General features: G+C 41.6%; 2 protein-coding genes across 2 annotated transcripts; both read right to left on the bottom strand.

Annotated features, from left to right (window-relative positions):
- Positions 1–534: 534 nt before the first annotated feature.
- On the bottom strand, positions 535–14,753 carry LOC128308242 (nucleoprotein TPR). Its single transcript, XM_053045473.1, has 8 exons — positions 14,588–14,753; positions 8,487–14,272; positions 8,238–8,402; positions 7,221–8,146; positions 2,754–3,112; positions 1,436–1,842; positions 1,178–1,343; positions 535–1,112 (listed from the first exon to the last, which is right to left on the bottom strand). Exons 1-8 carry the CDS (start codon positions 14,751–14,753, stop codon positions 931–933), a joined length of 8,157 nt encoding a protein of 2,718 aa, XP_052901433.1. The 3' UTR covers positions 535–930.
- Positions 14,754–15,451: 698 nt separating this feature from the next.
- LOC128297763 (15-hydroxyprostaglandin dehydrogenase [NAD(+)]-like) lies at positions 15,452–16,907 on the bottom strand. The gene is made up of 4 exons (XM_053033455.1): positions 16,709–16,907; positions 16,526–16,646; positions 16,032–16,461; positions 15,452–15,966 (listed from the first exon to the last, which is right to left on the bottom strand). The coding sequence occupies exons 1-4, from the start codon at positions 16,799–16,801 to the stop codon at positions 15,852–15,854; spliced, it is 759 nt and encodes a 252-aa protein (XP_052889415.1). The 5' UTR covers positions 16,802–16,907; the 3' UTR covers positions 15,452–15,851.
- Between the last annotated feature and the right edge of the window lie 7,271 nt (positions 16,908–24,178).

The raw sequence follows: 24,178 nt of genomic DNA, 5'->3' as shown, positions 1-24,178 counted from the left end.
CCTCTACAAACTCACGATCGTCGTTGTCACCTGATATTCTGTTCTCCAGGCGGGTCGTATCACAGGCAAAGCCACCGACAGAGCAGGTACTGTGCGTTTATCGTATTGATCCTTAAAAGACCTTGCGTTTCAGTTGGGTGGGAGTACGATTCGCACAACGCCGCAGATAGACGTCCTGTTTTGTCGATGTCACTTGTGAAGCCAAGGAATTGAAGAGAACGGGAAAAATCGTGCCCCGGTTGTCGAAACCTGTACACGCGCGCAGGAGAACGAGTCATCGCCTTATCCTGGGTACGAATGGGGGAGGGATCGTTGGATAATCTTCAGGTCAAAGAATCTGTCACGAGTTATCATCGTCTTCAAGGCTTTGGCAGTGCTTTCTTGTACTGGGATAGCTTCTTCCTTAGCACTTCACCACTGTTGAAGATCCTATCCCACGACCTCCTTTGCATTGTAGTTGGTAGATCTGATAGGTTTATCGCTTGAAAAAACTCTATACATAAAATTTCGTTTAATATGAAAGATTACGAAGCCGAGGAGGTATTTAAAACCATGTATTATCTTTCTCAATTGTGTTGACATAAATAGATAATTGAGGGTTGCTTACGCTTCGCATGCATTGTTTTACGATCCTAATATATTTTAAGCAAATCTGATCCTTTCATTTTTTTCCATCCAGCAATTTCATGTATCAGGAAATTAATAAAATATAATAATGGATCATGTATAGTAAATGACGAACTAGGAGCTCCTAAGGGAACTAACATTTCATCTCTGTAATTAGCCGCGATAATCATTCTGATTATAAAGCGAAAGAGATTTGTCTTTTAATTCGCTTGCTTAATTTGATTTGTGAATGCTATCCGAGCTCAACATAATATAATCTTAATTAATATGGTTTGGTGCTTACTCATTGTAGCTGCATAATGCTTATTGATATCGGTACGGGTTATTCATACGTCTTCCACGGCCTGTTCGTGAATTCCGGCCTCGACCTTGTTGATGCTGTTGATGCTGCTGCTGCTGCTGCTGTTGCTGCTGCTGTTGCATCATGTGCGGAGGCTGGTAATGCGTCGGTCCTGTACTTTGTAAGCCAGGACGGTTGTGAGAGGCTAAACAGAGTCATGATTGAATATACATGTACTAGTTCTAAGAAATAATGCTATAAAAAGCTTACCTCGTCCTTCGTTCCAGGTTATAGGGGTACGGTTTGCCCCACGATGATTGTAACGTCGACCGGCATGGCGCCCCGTCACATTTGGTGTACCTCGTTGTGTAGATGTACGCGATCGCGTATTGCTGCTGGGTGCTTCCAATACTTCCGCTTCACTACTCTCTTCCATCTGCAACGAAATAACCCACGCCGTACGTTATTAAGCTTACGCAAGTTACGTTACTTAATATCCCAGCATTGCTTTAAAGCCATGTGACTTACCGGTCGGGAAGTGGTAGACAATGTTTCACCTTCCGAACTGATCCTATCGTCGCCAGTACCAGCATCGGCTTCATTGTTACCGGAACCAGAGGGTAATCCACTACCACTGGCGGATCCGGACTGTTGCGCTGTCCGTGAAGATGCACCGTCCGTTGCTGTTTCTACACTTCCTGAAGTAGTTGGGGCTGCAGTCGTGGTCTTTGAATCTGCCGTTCTTGTGTCGTCATCCGCTTCAGCATCCATTGCTGAAACATCTCCTGTTACACCGTCGTCGACGAGGTCATCTTCGTCTTCCCCTAGCAGCTCACGTTCACTACGATCGAGAATTTCCGAACTAGCTGCATCAGTCGCAGCCAGCGCTTCGGAAGAATATGTAGTGCTTGTGGTGGGTTCGGCAATGTAGCCGTCTGCTCGTTGTCCAAGCGAATTATATCACAGCAACGAAAAACGAAAACAATAACATAATAAATATCATTGAACAAAAAATATTTTTATCAGGGATTTTTTTTTAGATGGGATTTTGGACCGTTTCTGTCGTGCGAAGACCCGCGCCGCTACCACCGGACGCCGTTATACACCACGTGACTTGTCGTGATGTAAATACGTACTTTGTTTAAAATATCAATCCGATTTCATTTGTTTTGCCAAAAATGCTAATGATTCTAGTGGTTGTTGCACCGGCACATGATTTTTAGTAGACTAATTATTGCCATAGCCATTGTGGGAAAAATGTTAGGCACAATTGCCTTGTTTATATAACCATTACACGTCAATCTAAAGGGTGCCGTAGATAAAGGTATACCACAAGTGAATTGTAAAATTTAAGGAGCTGAAGATAACTTATGTGTACAAATAATTACTATATAATTATAAATTTATGATTTAAAAGATGCGAAATATAAAGCTACGGTATATTCCGGCTTTCAGTTCAAAGTTTAAAATCCATCATTTTAACGGGTCCTGTAAAACTAGAGATGTATTATAAGGCTAGAGAGCGCATGATGTATTTAACATTTGAGTCTGTCTGAATGTCTTAACAACAAAAAGCGCATTCTAGCTGAATAATTGCGTTGGTCTAAACCAAATATCTCCAGATTTAAGTTTCAAGAGTAGTACGGATAAAAACATCCGTTACTGTCATGAGCAAATCATGTGATGGATCACCAGACAATCGACAGCCGAAAGTCGGGAAAGATGGTAGAATCAATACAAGGATGTATATGTACCATTCATGGTAAATAAAAAAACCCTAAACAAAAAGAAGATTATCGTGTGATATCTAACATCTAACACTCTTCACTCTGCAAACATAACTCACCTCCCATACCAGCACCCGACACGAGAATATCGGGGACTTGGCTTTCGCCTCCACCAGGAGATGAACGTTCGATATTATTGGATGGGCCAGCAACGGCCATGCCTCCCATTGCGATCTGCTCGGTGCTATGTTGTGGTGTTGTAGGCACACTGCGTCCACCTCCACTACTGCCACCAGCAGTTGCATCTTCGAGCTGCGATAGGTCGATCCTTGTGTCATCAATCCCCTCGGGCAGCCCTACACTGCCGGTAACCCCACCACTTGTAGGCACCACACCGACTGATTGACGACTGGTGGACGTTTCACTGAACGTAAATCGTGCAGTAGGTACTTGTGGATGTGGCGAACCTACACTGAAACTGAAAATGCCACTGTTAAACATCTTCTCAAAGCAAATCAATGGTAACCTAGATTAAATTAACAAATAAAAAACATGCATTATGCACAGTATTATTATAATAATCCGCCAGCCTCAAAATACGCATATTAATTATACATTCCCACTGATTTGGTTTAGATGTTCAGTAAATTGTGTCCTTCATATCCATGTCATAATTTTTATCGCATGATTTAGAACACACACATTATGGGTTTCCAATTCAAAAGTACATTATATCATAATTCTGTTGCTTGGTATGCATTTCCGGCTCAAAGTAAATCGATAAGGCACAACTAACCAATAGCACTAAAAATAAATAGTACTACGAAACGGTGACACAGGACGAAAAAATAAATAGGAAATAGCATAATTAAATTTTGATTAATAAAAGATGACCATTTTCAAATTTCTCTTGTACAAATTAATTCCATTGATACTCGCTTTAATTATATAAATCTCTCTCAATCAATGTCTCACATATGCGCATGCAAGTTTAGAACAAGGTTTCTAGCAAACAGACAACATTAGACGGCATGCGTTCGGATTATGTTTTTTTACACGTTCTATGGCCAGAAAAAAAACGGCTCAGGGGACTGTATCATCCATACCTGTCACAAACGATGCTGTCCGTATGCGTGTTTAAGTTGTCACACTAATTTTTCTTTCCGTTTCAAAATGTCCCATTTGTATTATTAGATGCATGACGATTGTTTATGTATATTGTAGCGATTAATTAAACCTGTGCAATGGCCTAACTTAACACATATATACCTAAATCATATATATACAGGCAGTCCCCGAGATACACTGTTCTAGTGGACCGCTATAATCCGTGAAAGATACGCGTATCTCGAATTTCCGCGTATGCCGAATCCTGGTGCAAAATCGTTTATACTGCAATAACTACAGAGTCGACTTTCTTCTCTGCTCTTTATTTATTAGAAAGACGTTTTGGAAGAAAACATTAACAATGATTAAAAACAAATGCTTTATAGGACAAATTTCAAAGACAAAAAGGTATTCCCAACGAATTTTCTACCTTTTTGCCTGAATTTTGTGCTATAAACTAACTCATCTGTTAAATTTCCACAAAACGCGTCTCTCCGAATCTGGAATAAGAGCAACCGTATATCTCAGGGATTTCCTGTATATATTGCTGCTGTCAGTTCCTGGACGTTACTTTGTTATACGCACAGCTCTCCACCTAACTTTACCAAAATAAACTATAGACATTTACTAAAGGAATTAAAACTATGCTTTACTTGAAAGCGATATGGTAAAACGAAGCTTTACTCGAATGTGGATGGCTGAGCGATGAACGTCTGAATAGCTTTTTCCTGTAAATAATCTAACTATTTGTTATATACAGTAAACCTAGTATAAACCAATAGTTATCTGAGCTTATTTTTATGTATAAAAACTTTGAAATATCATATAAGCCTAAGTTGTGCAAACTAAACAAAATAATGTACAAAAAATACTGTTTGATAACAGTTTCATTGATCGAAAATTATATATATATAACGAAAGGTATATTCTTTAGTCGTCAATAAAAATATCCTTCCTGCTCATACACTCAGTGTTACCTGTCGGCAAGACCATTTTCGTTTGTCAGGTGATTGGATAACATTGATGCCACTACTATTGCTTATCATTGTTGAAATCTATGTATTTTCGTTCAATTTATCAAGCTCGACTGTCGTAATATAACTCTGGTTACAGCTGAGTTAAAATGTTTACATTTCATTTTAGTTAGTTAGTTGAAATGTTTACACTTCATTTTAGTTAGTTAGTTGATACTAACTAACTACTCAGCGTATACTTGGAATGCCAATTTAGTTAAATAATTCCTATTAATCTCAACAATAAAACAAAAATTACAATAACTAACCGCGTTCAGTTTTCTCAAGGGCGTAAACTATATCAAGTGGCTTATTAATATCTAAAACTACTCTATGGTGTGTTCACCTCTTTCCCGTGGGCGATGTGCCTTTAATTATGGCCTACGGCGTATGCGAAATTGCGAGAACAGAGAAAGAGAGAGATATATAGTTAGAAAGCAAGATATTTATATGAATAAGACAATAAAATTCACAGGATATTTTTTCAACAGAATTATGACATAATGCATTTTCCGTACAACTATTATCAGTAATGCTGTTTAAAACATCCATTCATCGTGGCGTACTGACGACATGGTATCGAGTACAGTACCCATGAATTTAAATTAGCTAAATTAATTTTCAATGGGAATATATGCACTAGGGAATCTGTAGTCCATAAAGAAGAAGTAACCCTAGTTGGGACAAGAAATCATTTTGTCACTATCACATTCTATACCCAAAAAGTTACCAATACTGTACTGTATATGTGTCGCTAGTGTGTTATTGCGCTCCGTGTAACACTAACCAACATGATATAAATGAGGTTTCCATTGCATGCAAAATTTATACATATTGAGCGCCAATTGTGCTATGCCACTCATGCTATGATATTATTTCATTCTGATTAAAAAAATAATTAAATAATTTCTTTAAATTTCAGAAATACAACATAATACAACTATATTGATTATTAGAGATTTTTTCTTTGCTAAAATCAATATTAAAAATATGCATACGATGGACATCTTCAAGCTTCATTCTCATGTCAGCTACAGAGCAAAATAAATTCAGTATATTGCTATGAAGTTGTAGTTGGGGGTTGCGCAATAATGGCGTTAGAATAGTTAAAAGTGCGAATTATCGCTGTTAATTTGTATTTAATGGTTTATGTCCGTAACGGCCAAACACAGGATCATCTTTATTTCGAAGCAACGTATTTTTTATTCTTTTCATTTAGTAATGCTCTACGATTACGCTATACGTTGATCGATGAATGAGTGTGTTGCCGGTACCGACAGCAGGTCTAGTTGTGGCAACAGATTGCATATGAAAAATATTAATACTCATAGTCGAGTAGGAGAAGTTAAGATTCCGATATCCAAGACAAGTGCTGAGAAACGTATTATCCGTATTTTTTAAAACAATAAATAGAGATTGCCATATATAAAACAAAAAAAGCTTTACATATTGATAAAACTGGTGAAGTGTAAGGGTAGGGGTATGAAAATAAGCATACTACCCTGGTGATTACTCAATTTGTAGCCAACAATTACATTTAAGCCAATCAAACGGCGTTAATCGGGGAAAATCTTGAAAATATGCTGGAAACACGATCGATGACATTAATTGTTAACATTAGAAGTATCAGAAATTAAACGTATGCAATTCTACCACGACTACAGGTAGCCAAAATGATAAGCGATTACATAATAAATGATTTTGAAAAACTAAATGAAATATTAATATATGAAGGAGTTTGCACTATTACAAACATATACATTAATTTCATGCATTAACTAGAATCACTTAATTTTCGGTTTAATGATGAAGGTACCGGACTAGTCAAAATGACTATCCCGGTAGGATTGATGTTTACTACATGTTAATTATCACTCAATAAATACAATTCCATGCAATACAAATTAATGTGGGAATCATTTCCCCATCCCTATCAAACCGATAGGTAGATAGTGTTGATTTTAAATAAAATAATTTACGTCCTGGTGTTGTTTTAGCCAAAATAGGGGTAACAAAATTAATAAACGCTTGAATTTAACAGTGTTTTTAAATAAAAAATTGAAGAATTCCCAGTCATTTTGGCGACAAATTTAAAAGTGGATTATTCTACATATGTAAGTGTACATCGTAGAACTAATGATGCAAAAGTGTTAATAAATGTAAATATTTAATGTTAAACATCATATCCGTATCCGTAATGGTAAAATGAGCATATTTCGTTTTAGATGGAATATAAAGCCCACTATTGTCGTAATTGGATAGTTTTACCCAAGGCTATTTCAACTCCATGAACAAACAAATGTCCAAATTAATGAAAAATATTAATTCATTAACCAAATAAAACCATGCATAAAAATCCATGTGTAGTATATATGTGTACAGTGAAAGAATATGATCATCATGGCTGAAAGGTCATGCTGGAGGCTACAAAGAAAAGAATTGAAGCTTACGATTCAGGTGTCTTACCCATCAGTTCGTCGAGGAGCATACAATGTCGGTGTACTCGGCACGATACGATCGTCCGCACTTTCGTGGTGCTCATAGTTCTGCTGCATCAATATGAGGTGTGTCGCCTGCTGCTGCTGGCGACCCAGTGGATTCACCACTTGGCGTGCACTACCACCAACAATACCACTAGCGACAGCTCCCTGCAATTGGACTGATGCAGTTCCAGTTCCTGACGATGACGCAGCTGTAGATGGCAGTGGAACCGAGGAGGAGGTAGACGATTGTTGACCTGAGGAAGCTTCACTACGACTAACCCCAGTTGTGCTTTGAATCTGTGGCAATTGCTGTGCATCATTCGAGATATTGCTACCGATGGTAGAACTCGTACTTGCGCCACTCTCAACAGGAGATGACGACTGTATAGATGTGGATGGACCGGCAACGGCAACTGAACTTACGCCGGCAAGTACTGTTGTACTGCTGGTGCTGCTAGTGTCAACATCTTCCGTCGTATCCATCGGTGCAGCGTGTTGACCTGACGTCTGTTTCGCTGACTGCGTAGACGATGATGTGGAGGATGTCGATGTAGAAGTGGTGGAAGTTGTACCACAAGCATTCGGTATTTCATTATCTTCATCCACATCAACCTCATTATTAGCGGACTGAATATTGTTATCCTCGTCAATGTCCGGACCTTCACCCTCGTCGTAGGCTCCAACACCACCGGCAACGCCCAATTCTTCGGTCTCATACACATCGAACGGACCATCGTCCGCTTCTGCCATACCTTCGTCAGCCATGCCGACGTCTTCCTCCTCGTCTTCCTCCTCATCGTCATCGTCATCTTCACCCTCAGAATCTACCACAATGATGTCGTCCTCTTGATCGCGTTGTGACGATGTGGGTACTTGATATTCAACATCTAACCCAGATTCACTGACACCCTACAATAGAAAATATATAATATTAACAAATGACTTTTCCCCGCTTGACTTCGAATGATTTTATTCGCCATTTACTAAAACTTTACTTTACCTGAAAACCGTCTACTGCTACTTGCACCATACGGATACGTTTTTTTGCTGGGGTTGGTTTAATAACCAACTGTTGCCCAGCGTTATCTGTGGAGCTGTCGCCTTCTACATCACGCGGCCGTTTATGACCAGCCTGCGTAGTGGTTACAGTGTTGCTGGACGAAGCCTGATGATGAACGACACAAAAAGAAAACAAAAAACCAAATTAGATATTATGTACGTTCCCGATTATAGCATAATAGCAACTTACTTGAGGAGTTGATTGCTGTTGCTGCTGCAGTGGCTGTAATTGCAGGGGTACATTCCCTTGCTGCTGCTGCTGCTGCGGGAGATGGGGTTGTGGTTGCTGTGGTTGCAAAGATTGTTGCTGGGCAACTCCACCTTCAACATGTGGCAAAACCATGGCTACAGCGGCTTGCTGTATCTGTTGCTGTTGCAGTTGTTGCGAAGCCTGGTCGTTACTACTCATTTGCGGGGTATTTTCTCCCTCGGCGTGGGGGGACGTGCTGGAAGACGACGATGAAGAACTTTCAGCAGTTGAAGTTGAAGCTGTGCCCATCGGAGGCACCGCAGCAACTGCGACACTAGCTGAACTCGTTGCTGGCATGTAGTCCGTGTGTGAGCTGGTTGGTGAAGATGCAGTGATCTGTTCGTTTAAGCCAAGCACATTGGTAACGCCTGTGCCACCACAGGTGCTGCTGCTGCTGGTAGCTGTCACACTGTGCACTTGCTGCTGTTGTGGTGGAACAAGAGCCGTTGTGAGGCCGCTGGTCGACGGCGTACCGGACACACTAGCGGATGCGCTACCTCCGCTGCCTGCTACCGATGATCCGGTGCATCCAGCTGAATTGCTCCCCCCTGCAGAAGCAGTGCTGTTGCTCGTCGCTGCTCCAGCAGATACACCAACACCAGGCGCCGGTGATGTTGATACGGATGCCGACGCTGAAGAACCCTGCACGATAGCAACGTTCGTGCTACTGGTTTGGCTTGTTGGTAGCACTGCAGCTGTACGGCTGCCCACAGCCATCGGCCGGATGCTAGCAAGCGGTGTTTCACTTACTCGGCGCGGTGTGACCGTAGCCGACTGCTGTTGACTTGGTCCGGCCATTGGTTTAACGTTCGCTGTGCGCGGACTTTCACCTGCGGGTTTTTCCGACACGCCAGTGCCGCCTGCACTCGTCGTTGGTTTGGCCACAGCCTGTTGCAGTCCTAGCTGTCGATTCAATTGGTTCAGTCGGATCGTTAGTTGCTCGTTTTCTCGAGTCAGTCGACTGATTGTATCCTTGCTTTCGCGATCGGCATCTGCAGTTTCTTTTTCACATCGCGTCACACGTCCTTCATACTGTGCCTTCAGCATATCTGTTTCCTCGCGCATTTGGTCCAATTGTTGTTGCAGCTGACCCTTCACAGCATTCAACTCGCGTGTCGCATTATTCTTTTGCTCCGTAAGTGTCAGAATACGTGTCTTCGCCTCTTTAACGATGTCCGTGCTTCGTTCAGCTTTCTCCAGTTTAGCACGCAACAGCTCATTCTCTTTCTTGAGCGTATCGATTTCTTCTGCCGCCGTTTCAACTTGTTTCCGCATGTCTTCCACGTCGACAGCATTCTCTTCGGTCGCGACAGCAGCAACAGTTCCGGATGCGTTTGCATCAACATTAGCACTTTCCGCTGCATCCGTTTCACGTTCATCAGTCTGTTTCTTCAACTCGTTAAATGAATCCTTGTACCGTTTGGCAATCTTTCGAATCTGACTTTCCTTGAGTCGCACCTCGCCGAGTTGTTCCTCTGTTGTCTTCAGCTTTGCTTTAAGTGTTTCTAATTCAGCAGTTTGAGCCGCCGTTGCCTCCAGATCGTCAGTTAACTTCTTTATCTGTACGTTGCAAGCTTGCAATTGCTTGCTGACCGAACTTAACTCTCCCTCGAGCCTCGCCCGCTCAACCTTGTTCGTATTCAGTTCTTCGTTGGCGTGTTTGTGCAAGTCCTTTTCGGCAACGAGCATTTTGGCGAGATTTTCTCGTTCGGTCTGCATACGTTTCCAGTCGTCCGAATTTATTTTTGATGATCGTTCTACCAGCGACGTCATACGCTGTCGCTGACGGGCAACATCCATTCGAAGGGTCGTGTTTTCATTTGTAGAAGACTCTAGCTTTACTGTCAGCTCTTGCACCTTCTCCTCTAGAGGGAATAGCTTATCTTCAGCGTCGAGTAAACGTTGGGAAAGCTCTCGGACCTTCTGATTAAGACCGTCTCGTTCATCCCGTAGTACACGGTTGCTATCCACTATCGCGTTGTATGTATCGAGCTTACGCAATATCTCCTCATGTTTGGCCGCTGTCACAGTAACAGTATCTGTTTTCTCCCGCATTTCCTTCAGTTCCGCCTGCACTTCTTCGAACTTCTTTTCTAAGATCATTAGTTCTGACTGTATTCGCACATTCTCCGAGCGTAACATGTCCGATCGCGCTACCGCAATATCCTTTTCTTTGCGAAGGTATTTGATAATTTGCAGCAATTGTTCGACGGACTGTTTTTCTTCATCGTTCAATGAACGGTTCAGAATGGAAGCATCTTCACCGATCGTAGAATTATCCGCGTTCATTGATTCCGCTTCAGTAAGCGTTTGGTTCTGCGATGCCACGCTGATCGATAACCGAGTGCCTAGGTTTTGTATCTGATCGTGTAACGCCGCATTCTGCGAGTTGAGGTTACTTAACTGTTCCTCCAACTGGGATAATTCTGCGCGGAGCTTTTCTTCTCTATTATTCCAACACTGTTCGCCTGCTTTCAGGTGTTCTTGTGCTTGATCGCGTTGTTTTTGTAATTCTTCGAATTGTGCTTGCATTCGCTGCATGTCCTCCTTCAGTTGAGCCAACTGCTGAATATCACTGGAATGTTCCACCATTTCGCGGGCATACTTTTGTTCCGCTTCGTGCAACTTTGCTGCTAAAGCATTGCAATTTTCACGAATCTCACGCAGTTCACGGGCTTGATCGGCTACCTTCTCCAAGGTAATTTTAAGCTCCAGCTGTACCTTATGCAGCTCGGAATCCTTATCGCCGGTTGTAAGCTTAGCACCAGTTATTTTTAAAGAAAGTTCTGTTTTTAGCTCATCTATTTGAGCGCGCAAATCTGATTCACTCGTTCGCAAAGCCGCTATTTCTTTTTCGCTCGATTCCTTTTGTTGATTGCATAGCTCGGTCACGTCGCTAAGCTCTTTTACTGTGGCATCGGAAAGTTCACCATACTTTTTAACGTGCTCTTGCGCTGTGGCTAGCTGTGCTTGTAGCGAATTAACTTCTACGGCGCTCTCAGCCAGGCTGTTCTCTAGCTCACGAATCTTTCGTTTCGCTTGTGTCACCGGATTATCTTCGTCGTTCGGAGACAATGATTCTTGTAGCTTGCGCTGAAGATCGTCGACCTTACGCGATTTGATTTCCAACTCATTACGCGCGTCACGCAGTTCTGCTTGATGTCCCTCTGCGATGGCGATTTCCTCTTCCATTCGTTTCTGCGCCGTTTCCACCTGTCGCTGCAGACAGGCCATTTGCTCGCGGTATAGATCTTGCTCCTCTTGTAAGCGTCGACGCAAGGCTGAACACTCGCGGGATGTTTCGTCGAGGCGTGACTCCAACCGCAATCTTCCTTCGTTCTCCGAACGCTCCATGCTCACTTTAATCATTTCGAGATTGTTAAGCAACAGATTCTGGTTGCACCGTTCACGATTTAAGATTTCACGTTCCGTGCGCAGCCGCGTTTCGCTATCCTTCAGAATTCGACACTCCTGCTTTAAATTTTCCAACTGCACTTCAGCGCGGGCAAGTTTCGTTTGCGCGCTCAACGCTTCTTCCTTTACGTACATTATAGATGCTTCATGTTTCGCAATAGTACTTTCATAATTACGATTGCGTTCTTCGAGTGCCGTTATCTGGCTTTTATACGTCGTGATGTTCTTCGATATTAGGCGATTCTGTTCGGAGTTGAATTCATTTGTACCCATCAGCTTCACGTTGTTGGCCGACAGCTCGCGGATTTCAGTACGCATTTTATCCAGCTGTTGATTTATTAGCACGTCATTGGAGTGTTTCTCATGCCGGTATGCCTCATATTCTTGTTTTACAACACTCATTTCGTGTTGCAAGTTCTGATTTTTGCTTTCCAATTCAGTAACCTTACGATCCTTTTCGGCCACAGCTGCCGCTAAACTGCCACTATTATTATCGTTTGCTGTACTGCTGTTAGCCAGGGGTACATCGTCCAACCCGTCCATTAGCGTTTCGCCCTGCAAATTGCTTCCATTCATGCTTGCTGATTTGTACCCAGGATTATAGCTTCGCATTGCATCATGGTACATTTTCTTGTAACGATCTCGTTGTTGACTGCATTGCTCAAGCAAATGACAATGTTTGTCCACTGTGTCCTTTAGCTCGTGGATCCGATTATTGCATGCTTCCAATTTCGCCTCATACGTAGCTGCATTCATAGAGCTATGGATCTTTTCCAATTCATCCACTTTTATACCGAGATCTCGAATAATTAACAACAACCTTATATTGTTAGCCTGAAGATGTTCAATATCGCTAAACGTTATCAGCTCCTTAGCGACGTATTCTTTCAAAGTCGAGTTTAACGACGAATTATCCACTTCTTGAGTAGATACACCATGTTGCATTTTTTCTACTTCGTTCAACAAATGACATACTTGACGGCTGAGATCGGCACGTTCTAGGCGGTGTTTTTTGTTATCATTTTCCATTAAACGGATCTTATTCCGCAGTGCCGCGATCTCAGCATGCAGCTCCGCGCTTTGCGCGATCATGTTGTTGAGCTGTAACGTTATTTCTTCGTTCGCCTCCTTTATGGTATGGTTCTCCTTTTGCTGACGTAAAATTTCCGGTGCGCTTTGTTCCAACTCTTGCAAGATAGTCTGTGTCTGTAGTTTCAATTTTTCATGCTCTTTCTCTTCTTGTTGCAGCTTTTCCATGGTGCGCACGTACAGTGTATAAACTTCCGTCGATGACATCCCGGTCTTTAACATGCGGCTGGTAGCAGCTGCAGACGGTGCAAGCTTTTCGACGGCATGTTCCACATTTTCTTCCCGAGCTTCGGCGAGCAACTCGTTGGCATGCTTTAGCTCTTCTCGCAGGTCGCCAATCGTTTTATCTCGGTTTGCAAGCTCATCGGCGTGTTTCAACTCGAGTTGCTTCTTCTCTGTTTCGATCGTACCACAGGATTCCGTTGCCTCGTTAAGCATCTGGCGCAGGGCAGTAATCGCAGATTCCAGTTCTTTAGTTTGTTGCAAATGATCGTGTTTGTCCTGCTGCAGTAACTCGCACAAGCGGTTTTGCGAATCCAGCTCCTTACGATAATGCTCCATCATAGTGGACATTTCGTTGCTAAGCTTCATGTTTTTCGTAGCTAATTCCTCGACCTTAGACGACAGTTCAACATTTTGTTCCGAAAGAAATGAGTTCGTTTGGTTCGCAATCTTCAATTCTTCATTTTTCTCTGTCAGCTTAGCTTCCATAGTGAGGCAATTTATGTTCTGATCGCGTCGAATAGCTTGTAATTCGCGCAATGTCTGATCCAGGTCCTGCGTTAGCCGGGCGATTTGATTGTCGCGCATCGACAATTCCTGATCCATGCGTTTTTCTTTAAACTCGAGACTGTGCTCTTTGCTAACAATTTCCTCCAATTTGGCCAATGCTTCACATTTGGCCGTGTTGGCAGATTTCATTTTCTTCTCCAGCTCGAGCACATCATAGTGTAACCTGTCGACCTCTAGCTCTTTGCGCTTTAATGCACTGTCCATGGTGTCACGTTCGGCCAGTGCTTGATTACGCTCCTTGCGGAATCGTTCATTTTCAACTTCATTCGCGAAGAGCTTTTCCTTCGCTTTTATAAGCTCTTGTTTTACATCTTCCAACTCTATGCGCATTTCTTTGACGCTCATCTGCGAGGAATGGTATTTGGCAGATTCATCTTCTACTTTCAACGTCAACTCTTCTATTTTCCTCTCATAGTCGGTTTTCATGATGTCTACAAAATAAAAGCAATTTACACAAATATTAAACATTTTGCATTGATGCAGCATCGCATTACGTACATTTTCAGGGTATCATCCCGTACAGAAATTAGCATACTCCAACTTAACCAAACAAATTTGCACACGTCAAAGAGCGTCCATCGATACGCATTTCTAGCGGGATAGCTTTGACAGTTGCAATTAAGGGAAGAGGGGGAGGATGGGGAAGGATTACGATATTATGGAAGTATCATGTGGATAATGATACCGAAGAAAACACATCGCTTCATTTTAGGAAAGACATTACACCAAAGCCTACGGTCACTTACCTAAGTCAGTCTTTGTTGTTTCACATATCGCTTTAGCCATGAGGAATTCCTCGAACTTTTTTTCCAACGCGTCTTCGATCTTTTTAGCCGACGCTTCCCCGAGCTGTTCCACTTCATCGGAGGACAAAATGGTGTGCAAAACACCCGACACTTGATCGACTTCCATATTTGCACAGTAAACTGTTGAAATATGGCGTCACTAGTGTACAAAACTATGGAAATACGAAATTTGGATAGAGAAACGATTGTTCGTCGTCACAATTCTTGCTGCTACTGCCGCGCCGCTTTGACAGCACCAGTCACGCACACATTCACACATCGAATGGAAGAACAAAGGTAGCCTGGTTGACCGGCATCTTACCTGAGTTCGTACCACCGAAAATTTGGTGTCTTTAGGTAAAGGTTTTATTGAAGCGTTGTTATGTTACGAATCGCTTTTCTGGAATCAACACTTTAATACTACTATCACCGTCGATGGTACATATTCCATTTGATGATACCGCACACACTTACACACAGGTACAGTTCGTAGGAAGCAGCCAGATTCCACAGAATCTGTACAAATCGTTTTGATGGACACAAATGCTGAACCCAACGCTTGCTCCGACGGCTGTCGATGGAATGAAGGGAAAATTAATTTGCCCGCAGCTCGCAACTGTCAAAATCTTCCGACATCGATCAATCGACGATCGTAAAATCGACGAAAGTAGAGAATAATTAAAATGTACGCGGTTCACGATGCTGGATAATGTTATGGCATATTTTAGCTTTCAATACTAACCTTTACCAAATGTTTCGGTTGAACTAAATTATTTTTAGTAAACGATTCGCAACTATAATACTAATTATGCATTACACTTTATTTTACGACAATGGTACCGATTGAGTCATATCAATTTTGTCTTACAATATTGAAATTCGTCTCGGTTATTCGTCTTGCTTGATAATTATGTGTATCAAAAGCGTTAGGTTTTCTTTTCAATAATATCCAGCGCAATATGACAATGGGTTTGAACAGTATTTGTCCCGTATCAATGCTGTTTCGCTACGAATGTATGCGCTAATGTGAGAACTGAATGCACGATGCATCAATCATCGGTATAAGTACAGTTTGAATGGATGATACATTAAGGATTGTTTTGTTAATTCGGACTGGAATTGCTTATAATAATATGCTGTCGAGTTTGCCATATGCTGCTTGAACTGATGGTAATGTGATACGAGTCGAAAGCGCTAGTACGTAGAATGTGTTGTAGGATGAGCTTTAGATGCTACTGTAAGGAATCTCCTTGGCTGGTTTGCCTCCTGATACCAGCCAGATGGAACCGGTAGGTGCATTTTTTAACAACGGTATCAATTCTTTGGCCACATGCTCCATTCTGAAATATGAAGAACGATTACACAGACGGGGTTTAAAACACGCATTTCAATGGTGTTTACTTACCTTTGTAATTGAACACCATTCATATCCAGTTCTTTGGCTTTCTCATATGCCGGCGACATGAAACGTTTGTTGTGCGATGATGAATTCTCGATTGGTCCTGGACAATAAGCAAACGCTCGTACGTTGGTGTTGCCGTAATGGAATGGATCTCCACACGCTTTGGTCAGGCCAAGAATGGCATGTTTAGTTGCGGTATAAATAGGAGTAGATAACTGTGGCTTGACGCTGACTCCAGATCCAATGTTAACCAGGACACCACCATCTCTACCTTTGCTTTTGTCCATAAACTTTTGGGCTAGCAGTGTGCCTCGGATAGCACCGTTCAGGTTTACATCGACTTCGAGCTCCCAGAAGTTATCGTTCATGATTTCTGCGTTGTTTATCACAATGTTGACCTCCTTGAACATGCACACAGTGTACTCGAAGGCTTCTGCAAATGGAATAACAAAACCCCAATCATTCTCGTGTATTTGTTTCAATATTTAACACCCTACCTTCGAACTGCACATAATCAGTAACGTCGCAGTGACAAAATAACACCCTTTCTCCATATTGTTTTTCGAGTTCCTCCACAGTCAATTCGCCGGCATCGGAGTCCAAGTCACATACAACAACCTGCGCGTAGTATTCATTTGAATGTAGAATATTTACTAATTAAAAGCTTACGCTTCGTTTACCTTTGCCCCATGCTTTAACAATTCCTCACTGAACGCTCTTCCGAGCCCGGTGGCAGCACCAGTCACGAGCGCAACTTTATTTTTCAAGTCCATGTCTTCTCAACAGCTGAAATGTACTACTTTCTTTCCACGGATTGTTGCTGCTTGTAATGATTCGCCCAGAACGGATTGAAGCGGCTGTATAATGATTCACGGAACTGACCCCACTCCCGGAAAAGCGCAGACACACCCCGCACGGTTTCAGCGCAAACTACACGAAAAACCCCCTTTGATGTGTGTACGCGCTTTGTAAGTATTAAGAAATGTGTATATTGGACACGAAACTTTAGAATACAATCGGAAGGGCCGAACCGAAATTAGTAGGGAGTGTAATTGGAGAAGGTCGTTTACGGAAGGGTCTAGCAAAAGATATCCTGTGTCGTTCACTCCACGCAATGCCTGTATACCTGCCGATCCTTGTTCCTGTCGGTTGTGCGAAAAACAACACACACAGAACAATCTACAAGTCGCTTGCCACCCACCAATACCAATGCAGCTAGTTGGGGTAGGATAACGTTTCTAGGATACTGTGCCGTAAGGGGAAATTTCCTAGTGCCTTTGATGTAAATATAATTAGCTCTAGTGTGATTGCACACATTATCTTAATTTGCCATATTATCCGCATTGAAGCCTGATAAGCTATCTATTCATACATAATGCTTTTGTATCGGCTTCATATGAGTAATAACGAATAACATTTATTTTAAACATGTTTATAAATCCTTTTGTGTACCAAACACGTTTATTGACGCACACGCATGCGCCTTGATTGTCCATCCATTTACTTTGAATGTTTAACATTTTTACTATTATGAATCAGTTGGGTAATAGGAAAATAATTTGGCAATGATTGTTTAGCTAAAACTGGATTTCTATAAACATTTATCTTAAATAAGATATTGTATTGCAAGCATGGAAATTTGAATACAAATTTTGCAATTTTGAAATCTCCCATACGTTAAAATTGCTTGAATTTTAATCGCAAGCATAAGTTTGCTTTAACGTCGATCAAATCCCGTTGTTTCTCTACGGATAGGTCCGCATAGAGTTTGGTGGTGGGTATCCGACAGTTGCCAAATTCATTTTTTTATTATTCACTTACATGCTTATAACATGATTTATCGATTCTGAAAAATTTCAGCAATACAGAAATGTGTTTTATTAATTTGATCGACTTTTCTACCAGAGAGAAACTTCTCGGAAGATTCAATCGGATCTCATCTGTCAAAATTAAATCAGATACGTATTGATATACCTGCGATTTGACAACCCTCGGTGAAAAGCGTCGGAATCCCAAGCAACGACCACACTGTGCACCGAGTTTCGGTTTTGTCGAATTGCATCGGAATCGAAAGTTAGAAAACGATCGTTAATAAAACAATTTTCAGGTGTACAACAGCGCTAGTAGAAAATGAAGCGCTTCATCTTGAGCCAAACGCATTGAATTTACCCATCATGAAACGTGACGAACAGACGAAAACAGCGCACGAAGCGAACTGTCATGATGGTGAAGCAGCAGCGCACAGTTCGCTTATTGTGGTCGTACCCAGACGAACGATGGCACATCAACGGAACGCTCGAGCATAGTTTTGTGGCAGACTTGCGTACACACAGTGACTGAAAATCGGGACACGAAAACAAAAGCGGCTAGCATCAAGCAAACTTCAATCCGGTAGAAGCGATCCTGCTTCGGAATTTATTTTCCTTCAGCCTAGGAGATTGCAAAGCGTGCATACGTGGTCGTGGGGTGTTTCCCTTTTTAATGCTAGGCCGCATTATTTCGCCAGTTGTTGGCGTTCGAAAGCCAACAGAAAAGTAAAGTATACGCGTTTGCATTTGGTAGTCACTTTGGAAATTTGCCTATAGTGTAAGTGTGCATATGTGTGTGTGCGTGTTCTGTGGTGGTTCGCCCTTTTTCCGATTGGAAAATTGTGTTTGTTTTGATCAGTATCACAGGCAAGTGCGAAGGCGAACGTATTAAATTGTACGTGTGCGTGTGCGAGAGTTTGTAACGATCGATGGTGTAGTTGTTTGCATGTGGTATATATGTGTTCAGCTAAAGAATAGAATTAGCAGCACCTACCCCGTTTTTTATGCTGGATCAAACGAAAGGGCGTTTCGACGGAAGTTGTGGGCAAGTTTTCTGCGGCTGGCGTCATCAGTCCAAGTGTTGTGCGATTGTAGTTCCGATCACCATTTTTGCTAGCTGTTTTCCGTCGATGTGAAAAGGCTGCCCCCGAACACTACGCCCAGGAGAAAGGGATGCATTCTGTGCATGCAGGAGCATAATGCAGTGCTAGTTGGCTTACATAATGCAGTTAAATCAAATCAGTATGTCATGAGAAGGATTACCGACATCAACCAGCTTCGATAAACAAGTGCCTGTATGTTGGGGCGACGAGAAAGTGTAGAATAACAGCAGCAGCAAATCTAGCAGACGACGGCGCGTGGCCTGTAACAGCGTGTGTGAAGAACCATTATCGAAACGCGGAAGCACATTTGGGGGTGATCATGAAAATAGCCACAACACGGCAACCGATGACGATGGTTACTTGGATGATGACACTGCGCTCATTGGAGTCATCGAAAGCGGCTGTCAACTGGTCCATTGCTGTTGCTCCCCTACGGAAAAGTTCGCGGTTTTGCTAATGCGTGAATCTGTGCAGTGTTTGTGTTGTGTGTAAAGAGTTTAGTGCAGAGAGAAGTGAGCTAGCGAAATAAAATTTGTCTACCGTAGCGCGGGTGTTGTGCATCGAAACACATCTAGCGTATAATCCTGAGACCGTGTAGTGGTAAAATCAACCTTGCTTTCAAGTAAAAAAGTTATACGTAGAGGAAAAAAGGGGCTAACTTCCAAATTGATCTAGTGTGCATGAGATCCCCAAAATTTTCCGAGTGTTGTGTCAGATAATTGTGCAAGGTTAGCTACTGCATCACTGTATCCCACGTCCGAATTCAATTGATTCTGGGCAGGGCACTGAGGGCACCTTTCAGATTGAGCATTACGGCGATACATTTACTGTTGTCATTCGAAAAGCTGGTGTCCACGAGTGTATGTTTTTTTTTTCATGCTCTAGACGCCCACGCCAAGAAAATAACCATAAACCGGCACCATTCAAGGTAAGCTTGCCAACGATGGTATCGGGGAAAGAAAGTTCATATCATTGTCTGTCCTTCAGCCATCTTGTTGCTACCAAACGGTAATACAGCAACACGCTGCAGTGTAATATTTGTGAATTGTATTATCCAGCCAAGAAAGCGTTTTATTGTGCGATAGGTGTGTTGCCAGTAGTTATTCTTCCTACGGGGAAAATCGATACGATGAAATAAGGTTTCTAATTTTCTCCCTGCTTTTGACCCTCGCTTGATGATACGCTCACTCAGGTTGCGCTCTCACTCTCTCAGTTATTTGGTGATCACCTTTCTTTTGGCCCCAATGCCTCTGCGAGATGCGGTAGTCTGGACTTCCGTACAGAACAAATGTTAGCAAAGATAATGAAGTTGCTATTTATTAGTGATAGGAAAGCTGTTTGAGTTTGTATCAAAGTTAGATCAATCTCAGCTCCACAAGATGGAGAAAAGTAGTAATTGAGGTTCTATGAACTGCTCGTATTTAAACAACAAATTGAGCATTGCAAGGGAAGCTTAAACCATATCTATAAAACCGTTAAAAGTTACTCATGAGAATATTCATTGTGCAACCCAGTTAAAAAATAGCGTGAAGATATCAAATCAATGGGAGACAGTTTCTAAACTAAGCTCTGCAAATTATCTACCTGATTCAGTAGTGGCTATATGCGTAAACTGGCTCTTTTACTCTCTGCATTCCCTCGGCGGAGGGGAATTGCTATTACGCGGATTCCAACATAAAATCTCACTCTCATTTTACAAGTACGCCAAGCAAAACTGGGGGAATCGCGCGGTTTTCGAAACATAGCTGCATGTGCTGCATAAAAATAATGTTTTGCAAAAAAGTCCAATTCGCATTAGTTGAACGTTAGAAAGGGCCTTTTGGTGGTTTGGCGAAAAGTCGTACCGTTGCTGTAAAACATGCTTTGTCCGACGCTTCATTCCCATACAATATGACATGTTTGCGGTGATTATCAATTATTAATCAGATTATGAATCACTTTAGGGCGGGGGCCCGGTGGTGTATTGTGTAGTGGTGCGGGACCCACGCGACAGTAAATCCCATCCGGACGGTTACCCCCTTAACGAAAGCAACAACGTGATTGCAATAAGTCTAACAAGCCAGAAAGGTGAGGCATGGCCTAAGAGGTCTTTACGCCAAAAAGTATTTCAGAGAAAATGTTTGGAGAAGGTCTATTACATTGTTTGACAAAAATTCCCATTCCTCCTTATTATGTGATCAGTTCATTAGTACCTGTTAAAAAAACTGTAAGATTGTTCTAAATTATAGATGATTCAAAATGCGTTCTCGGCTTGATCGCACGGATTTGAGATCTGGTAAAGATCGTTAACGTCTTCGCTGTTTCCAAACGTCAGGTACCTCGGATATTTATTAGGTGACGTTTACTCACCTAGAGCTATAGACGCACTTTAACACATTACCTCCCAGCATATGAAATTTCGCAATACGCATCAATACTCTTTATAAGGTTGTGTGTATCAAACTAAAGAGTTCAGCTTGATTTGTATGACTCCAGACTCGATAGCGGCGACGTTTCCACACGACAGGACCGGTATAAAATCCCATCCGGACCACTGCCCTGTACACTGGTCTGACGGTCCAGATGCGGGGCAATAAAGTCAAACCATTTGTTGCGCCTACAAAGGAAAAGTGAACAACATCGAAAAATAGAGCGACAGTGTTGAAAAATTAAACAAAAAAAAAACTCGTTGCTTTTACAGACAAGAGCACATCTTTTCAATAAACATTGCAAGATTAATGAAAGGCGGCGTCACATTGATGTAGCCAGTGGTAACTGTAGGAACAGATCTGCATATCAATAATTCAGTTAGTTACGGCGAAGGTTTCAGACAACACCGATCGTCCTACGTCAATGTGTTGCGAGATAAGCCGTTTTGCATAGTAATCTCGTACATCTTTAATAGCATTAGTCACGTTGTGAAAAGGATGACTTTTTATTGCTGTTGATGGGACGGGAGTATTCTGCAGTTGTTACTGCCATCTTTGCGTGTCATTTTTATGTGTAGAGCGTTAGAATCGAGTAAACTAAATAAGTAAACTTATTTAGAAACAATGAATAAACTTCAAACTTATACCAATCATTTCTCATCACCCTGGTTGAAGGAATAGTGACATTGATATTTGTTCAATCCCAGAAATGTAATATGTAGTAGCAAGTAGTTCATATCCTGCCAATGCCACCCCACTAGGGTTTCAAAAGTCACGTTACTAAAAACGGAAACAGAGCGTTCAAACGTTTTGCCGTTGCGTGTGGATTCACATGTTTGGGAAAAAAAAATCGCAAAGGTACTGTTTTGCGTGAATCATAATCGACACCGACGCCATAGCAATGTACGACAAACACCTGATTTATTTCAGTTTTGGCCATTGGCTGGTTTCGTGTTTTTGTAGCACCTGATGAATACGAATGTAGGCAGCGTGTTAAACGATCGATACCAGATTAAGGGCACCCAGAATAGCTCCATCGGTTTTGTACGAACATATTGTTTAGGTACTTACAGGGAAGCTTTTGGAGCGATTTTGGCGTGTCAGCTTTGTGATTGTGAGGTCACGAATGTTAAAATAAAGCAAATATCAAAAGTTGCAACAACAAAAAAATAAAGAAACAAGAATTGTGCAGTGATTTAATTTAATGATTTATTGGATAACAATCTATTTGAAGAATTTCTGCTTTTTAAATATGTGGAAGGTTGTTTAAAAATACCTAATCTACAGTTTTATTTTTCATTGGTTCGATTTCCGACTGAGAAAATGTTAGCTCTTTTATCTATTATCTAAATACAGAATTAATATTCTCCTCATGGATTGTCTGTCATCCTCATACTTACATTTTTGTTTCGGAAGAATATTCCGTTTGGACAATTTTCCGATTTACCTCCGAGGAGCGTGTGGTTGCAGTTAATGTCTAAGGTTACTTCCTGAACTCACAGTGGTAATAAACTGCTTTATCGATTGGACGATATTTCGTGTATCTCTCCCTCCAGAGAAACCGCTAGACCTAGGGAAGAGTTCGTTACCATACTTTCATTCATGGTTCGGAAAATAGTTTCGTGTCTAAGCCGTTTGTCGCTTACGTGCGGCTTAGGTGCGGATCTTTTTTTGTTTTCTTGTCCAACTTGTATCACTGTACTTGCCCTTGGGTTAGCTGGCGACTCTCCAGGAGAAATGGCAAGCAACCAACGCTGACTTGACATTTAATGAGCCCAAAGCTCTCACGCTTGATAAGAGGATGGCGTGCGTTCCTGCCGACCTGGCCAACAAACGCACTAGAAAGGTTATTTTTCCGGCACGAAGGTTGTGGTTTGGTGAGACACCCTCATTTTTACACCATTTGCTCTTTACGTGAAACAGTGTATTTACGTCCGTATTGTTGCCGGCTTTGTGACAGTGGTGGAAATGAATATTCCATCCAGCTTTTCAACGTAAACCCGTTGCCAAGGATAAGTGGATGGTAATTATGTGCCAAAAAGCTATGTCATGGAATGAATTGGGGTCCATTGGGGGCTTACTGAGGGGTGTTATTTATAGTTCTTATAGCATATATTAAACGATAAAAGTTTTAATTTTGATTTATTGTATATGAAAATATACTTAAACTAATTTTAACATTATATCCTAGCTAAGCTAAAGATAATCTTATGAAAAACGAATCATTCTGACTTTACTCTAATGTGATCGAATTTGTTTTAAGCGCCAAAAACAAACGAAACAAGTGATCGATGCAACCGATCGTATCTGACCATGTTGCCAGAACTGTTGCTATACAAGCTCAAAAAAGCGATTTTTGTTACTTACATATTTGAGTTTTTTTAATATCGTAAATAAGGGATTGTCCATCGCACAAACATGATACTATTATCTTCTGCAGCAAGGTCGAATCTCATTGTGTATCAAGGCTTTGTTGACTGTGAACTTGACTGTGAAGACCTTGTTGCATGCATGTTTTGTGTGACAAAAGGCATGAATATAATTGTTGTCGATTCAGCAACAGCATTTGGTATGCAGTTGCATGATGGTCCACTACCTGTCTGGTAAATGATACTGAAGTGTTCACTCTGATAGAATCAATGTCGACAAAGAGTATGAGAGTATGCATACATTTATTTATTTATTTTTAATATATTTTGTTTCGAACACATCCGTGTGAACATCAATGTAGTTATCCATGTTTTTTGTACAAAAGGTATGCCATTTTGTTGGGACAAGTTTGTACGCTAGTTGGTCTAATAGCCAAATATGGTTTCAAAATAACATTATCT

Source organism: Anopheles moucheti, chromosome 2, assembly GCF_943734755.1.
Source record: "Anopheles moucheti chromosome 2, idAnoMoucSN_F20_07, whole genome shotgun sequence".
NCBI classification, from domain to species: domain Eukaryota; kingdom Metazoa; phylum Arthropoda; class Insecta; order Diptera; family Culicidae; genus Anopheles; species Anopheles moucheti.
The sequence above is the reverse complement of the archived record's forward strand: the minus strand, read 5'-3'. Positions and strand labels throughout refer to the sequence as shown.

Excerpts from the sequence above, each read along its gene's own strand:
- LOC128308242 (XM_053045473.1), bottom strand. The coding sequence starts at position 14,753 with ATGGAAGTCGATCAAGTGTCGGGTGTTTTGCACACCATTTTGTCCTCC. Across the intron at positions 8,147-8,237 it reads TAGCAGTAGACGGTTTTCAG|GGTGTCAGTGAATCTGGGTT; the intron begins GTAAAGTAAAGT and ends TTTCTATTGTAG. Across the intron at positions 1,344-1,435 it reads TGTCTACCACTTCCCGACCG|ATGGAAGAGAGTAGTGAAGC; the intron begins GTAAGTCACATG and ends ATTTCGTTGCAG.
- LOC128297763 (XM_053033455.1), bottom strand. The coding sequence starts at position 16,801 with ATGGACTTGAAAAATAAAGTTGCGCTCGTGACTGGTGCTGCCACCGGG. Across the intron at positions 16,462-16,525 it reads TGATTATGTGCAGTTCGAAG|AAGCCTTCGAGTACACTGTG; the intron begins GTAGGGTGTTAA and ends TTCCATTTGCAG. Across the intron at positions 15,967-16,031 it reads AATGGTGTTCAATTACAAAG|AATGGAGCATGTGGCCAAAG; the intron begins GTAAGTAAACAC and ends TTCATATTTCAG.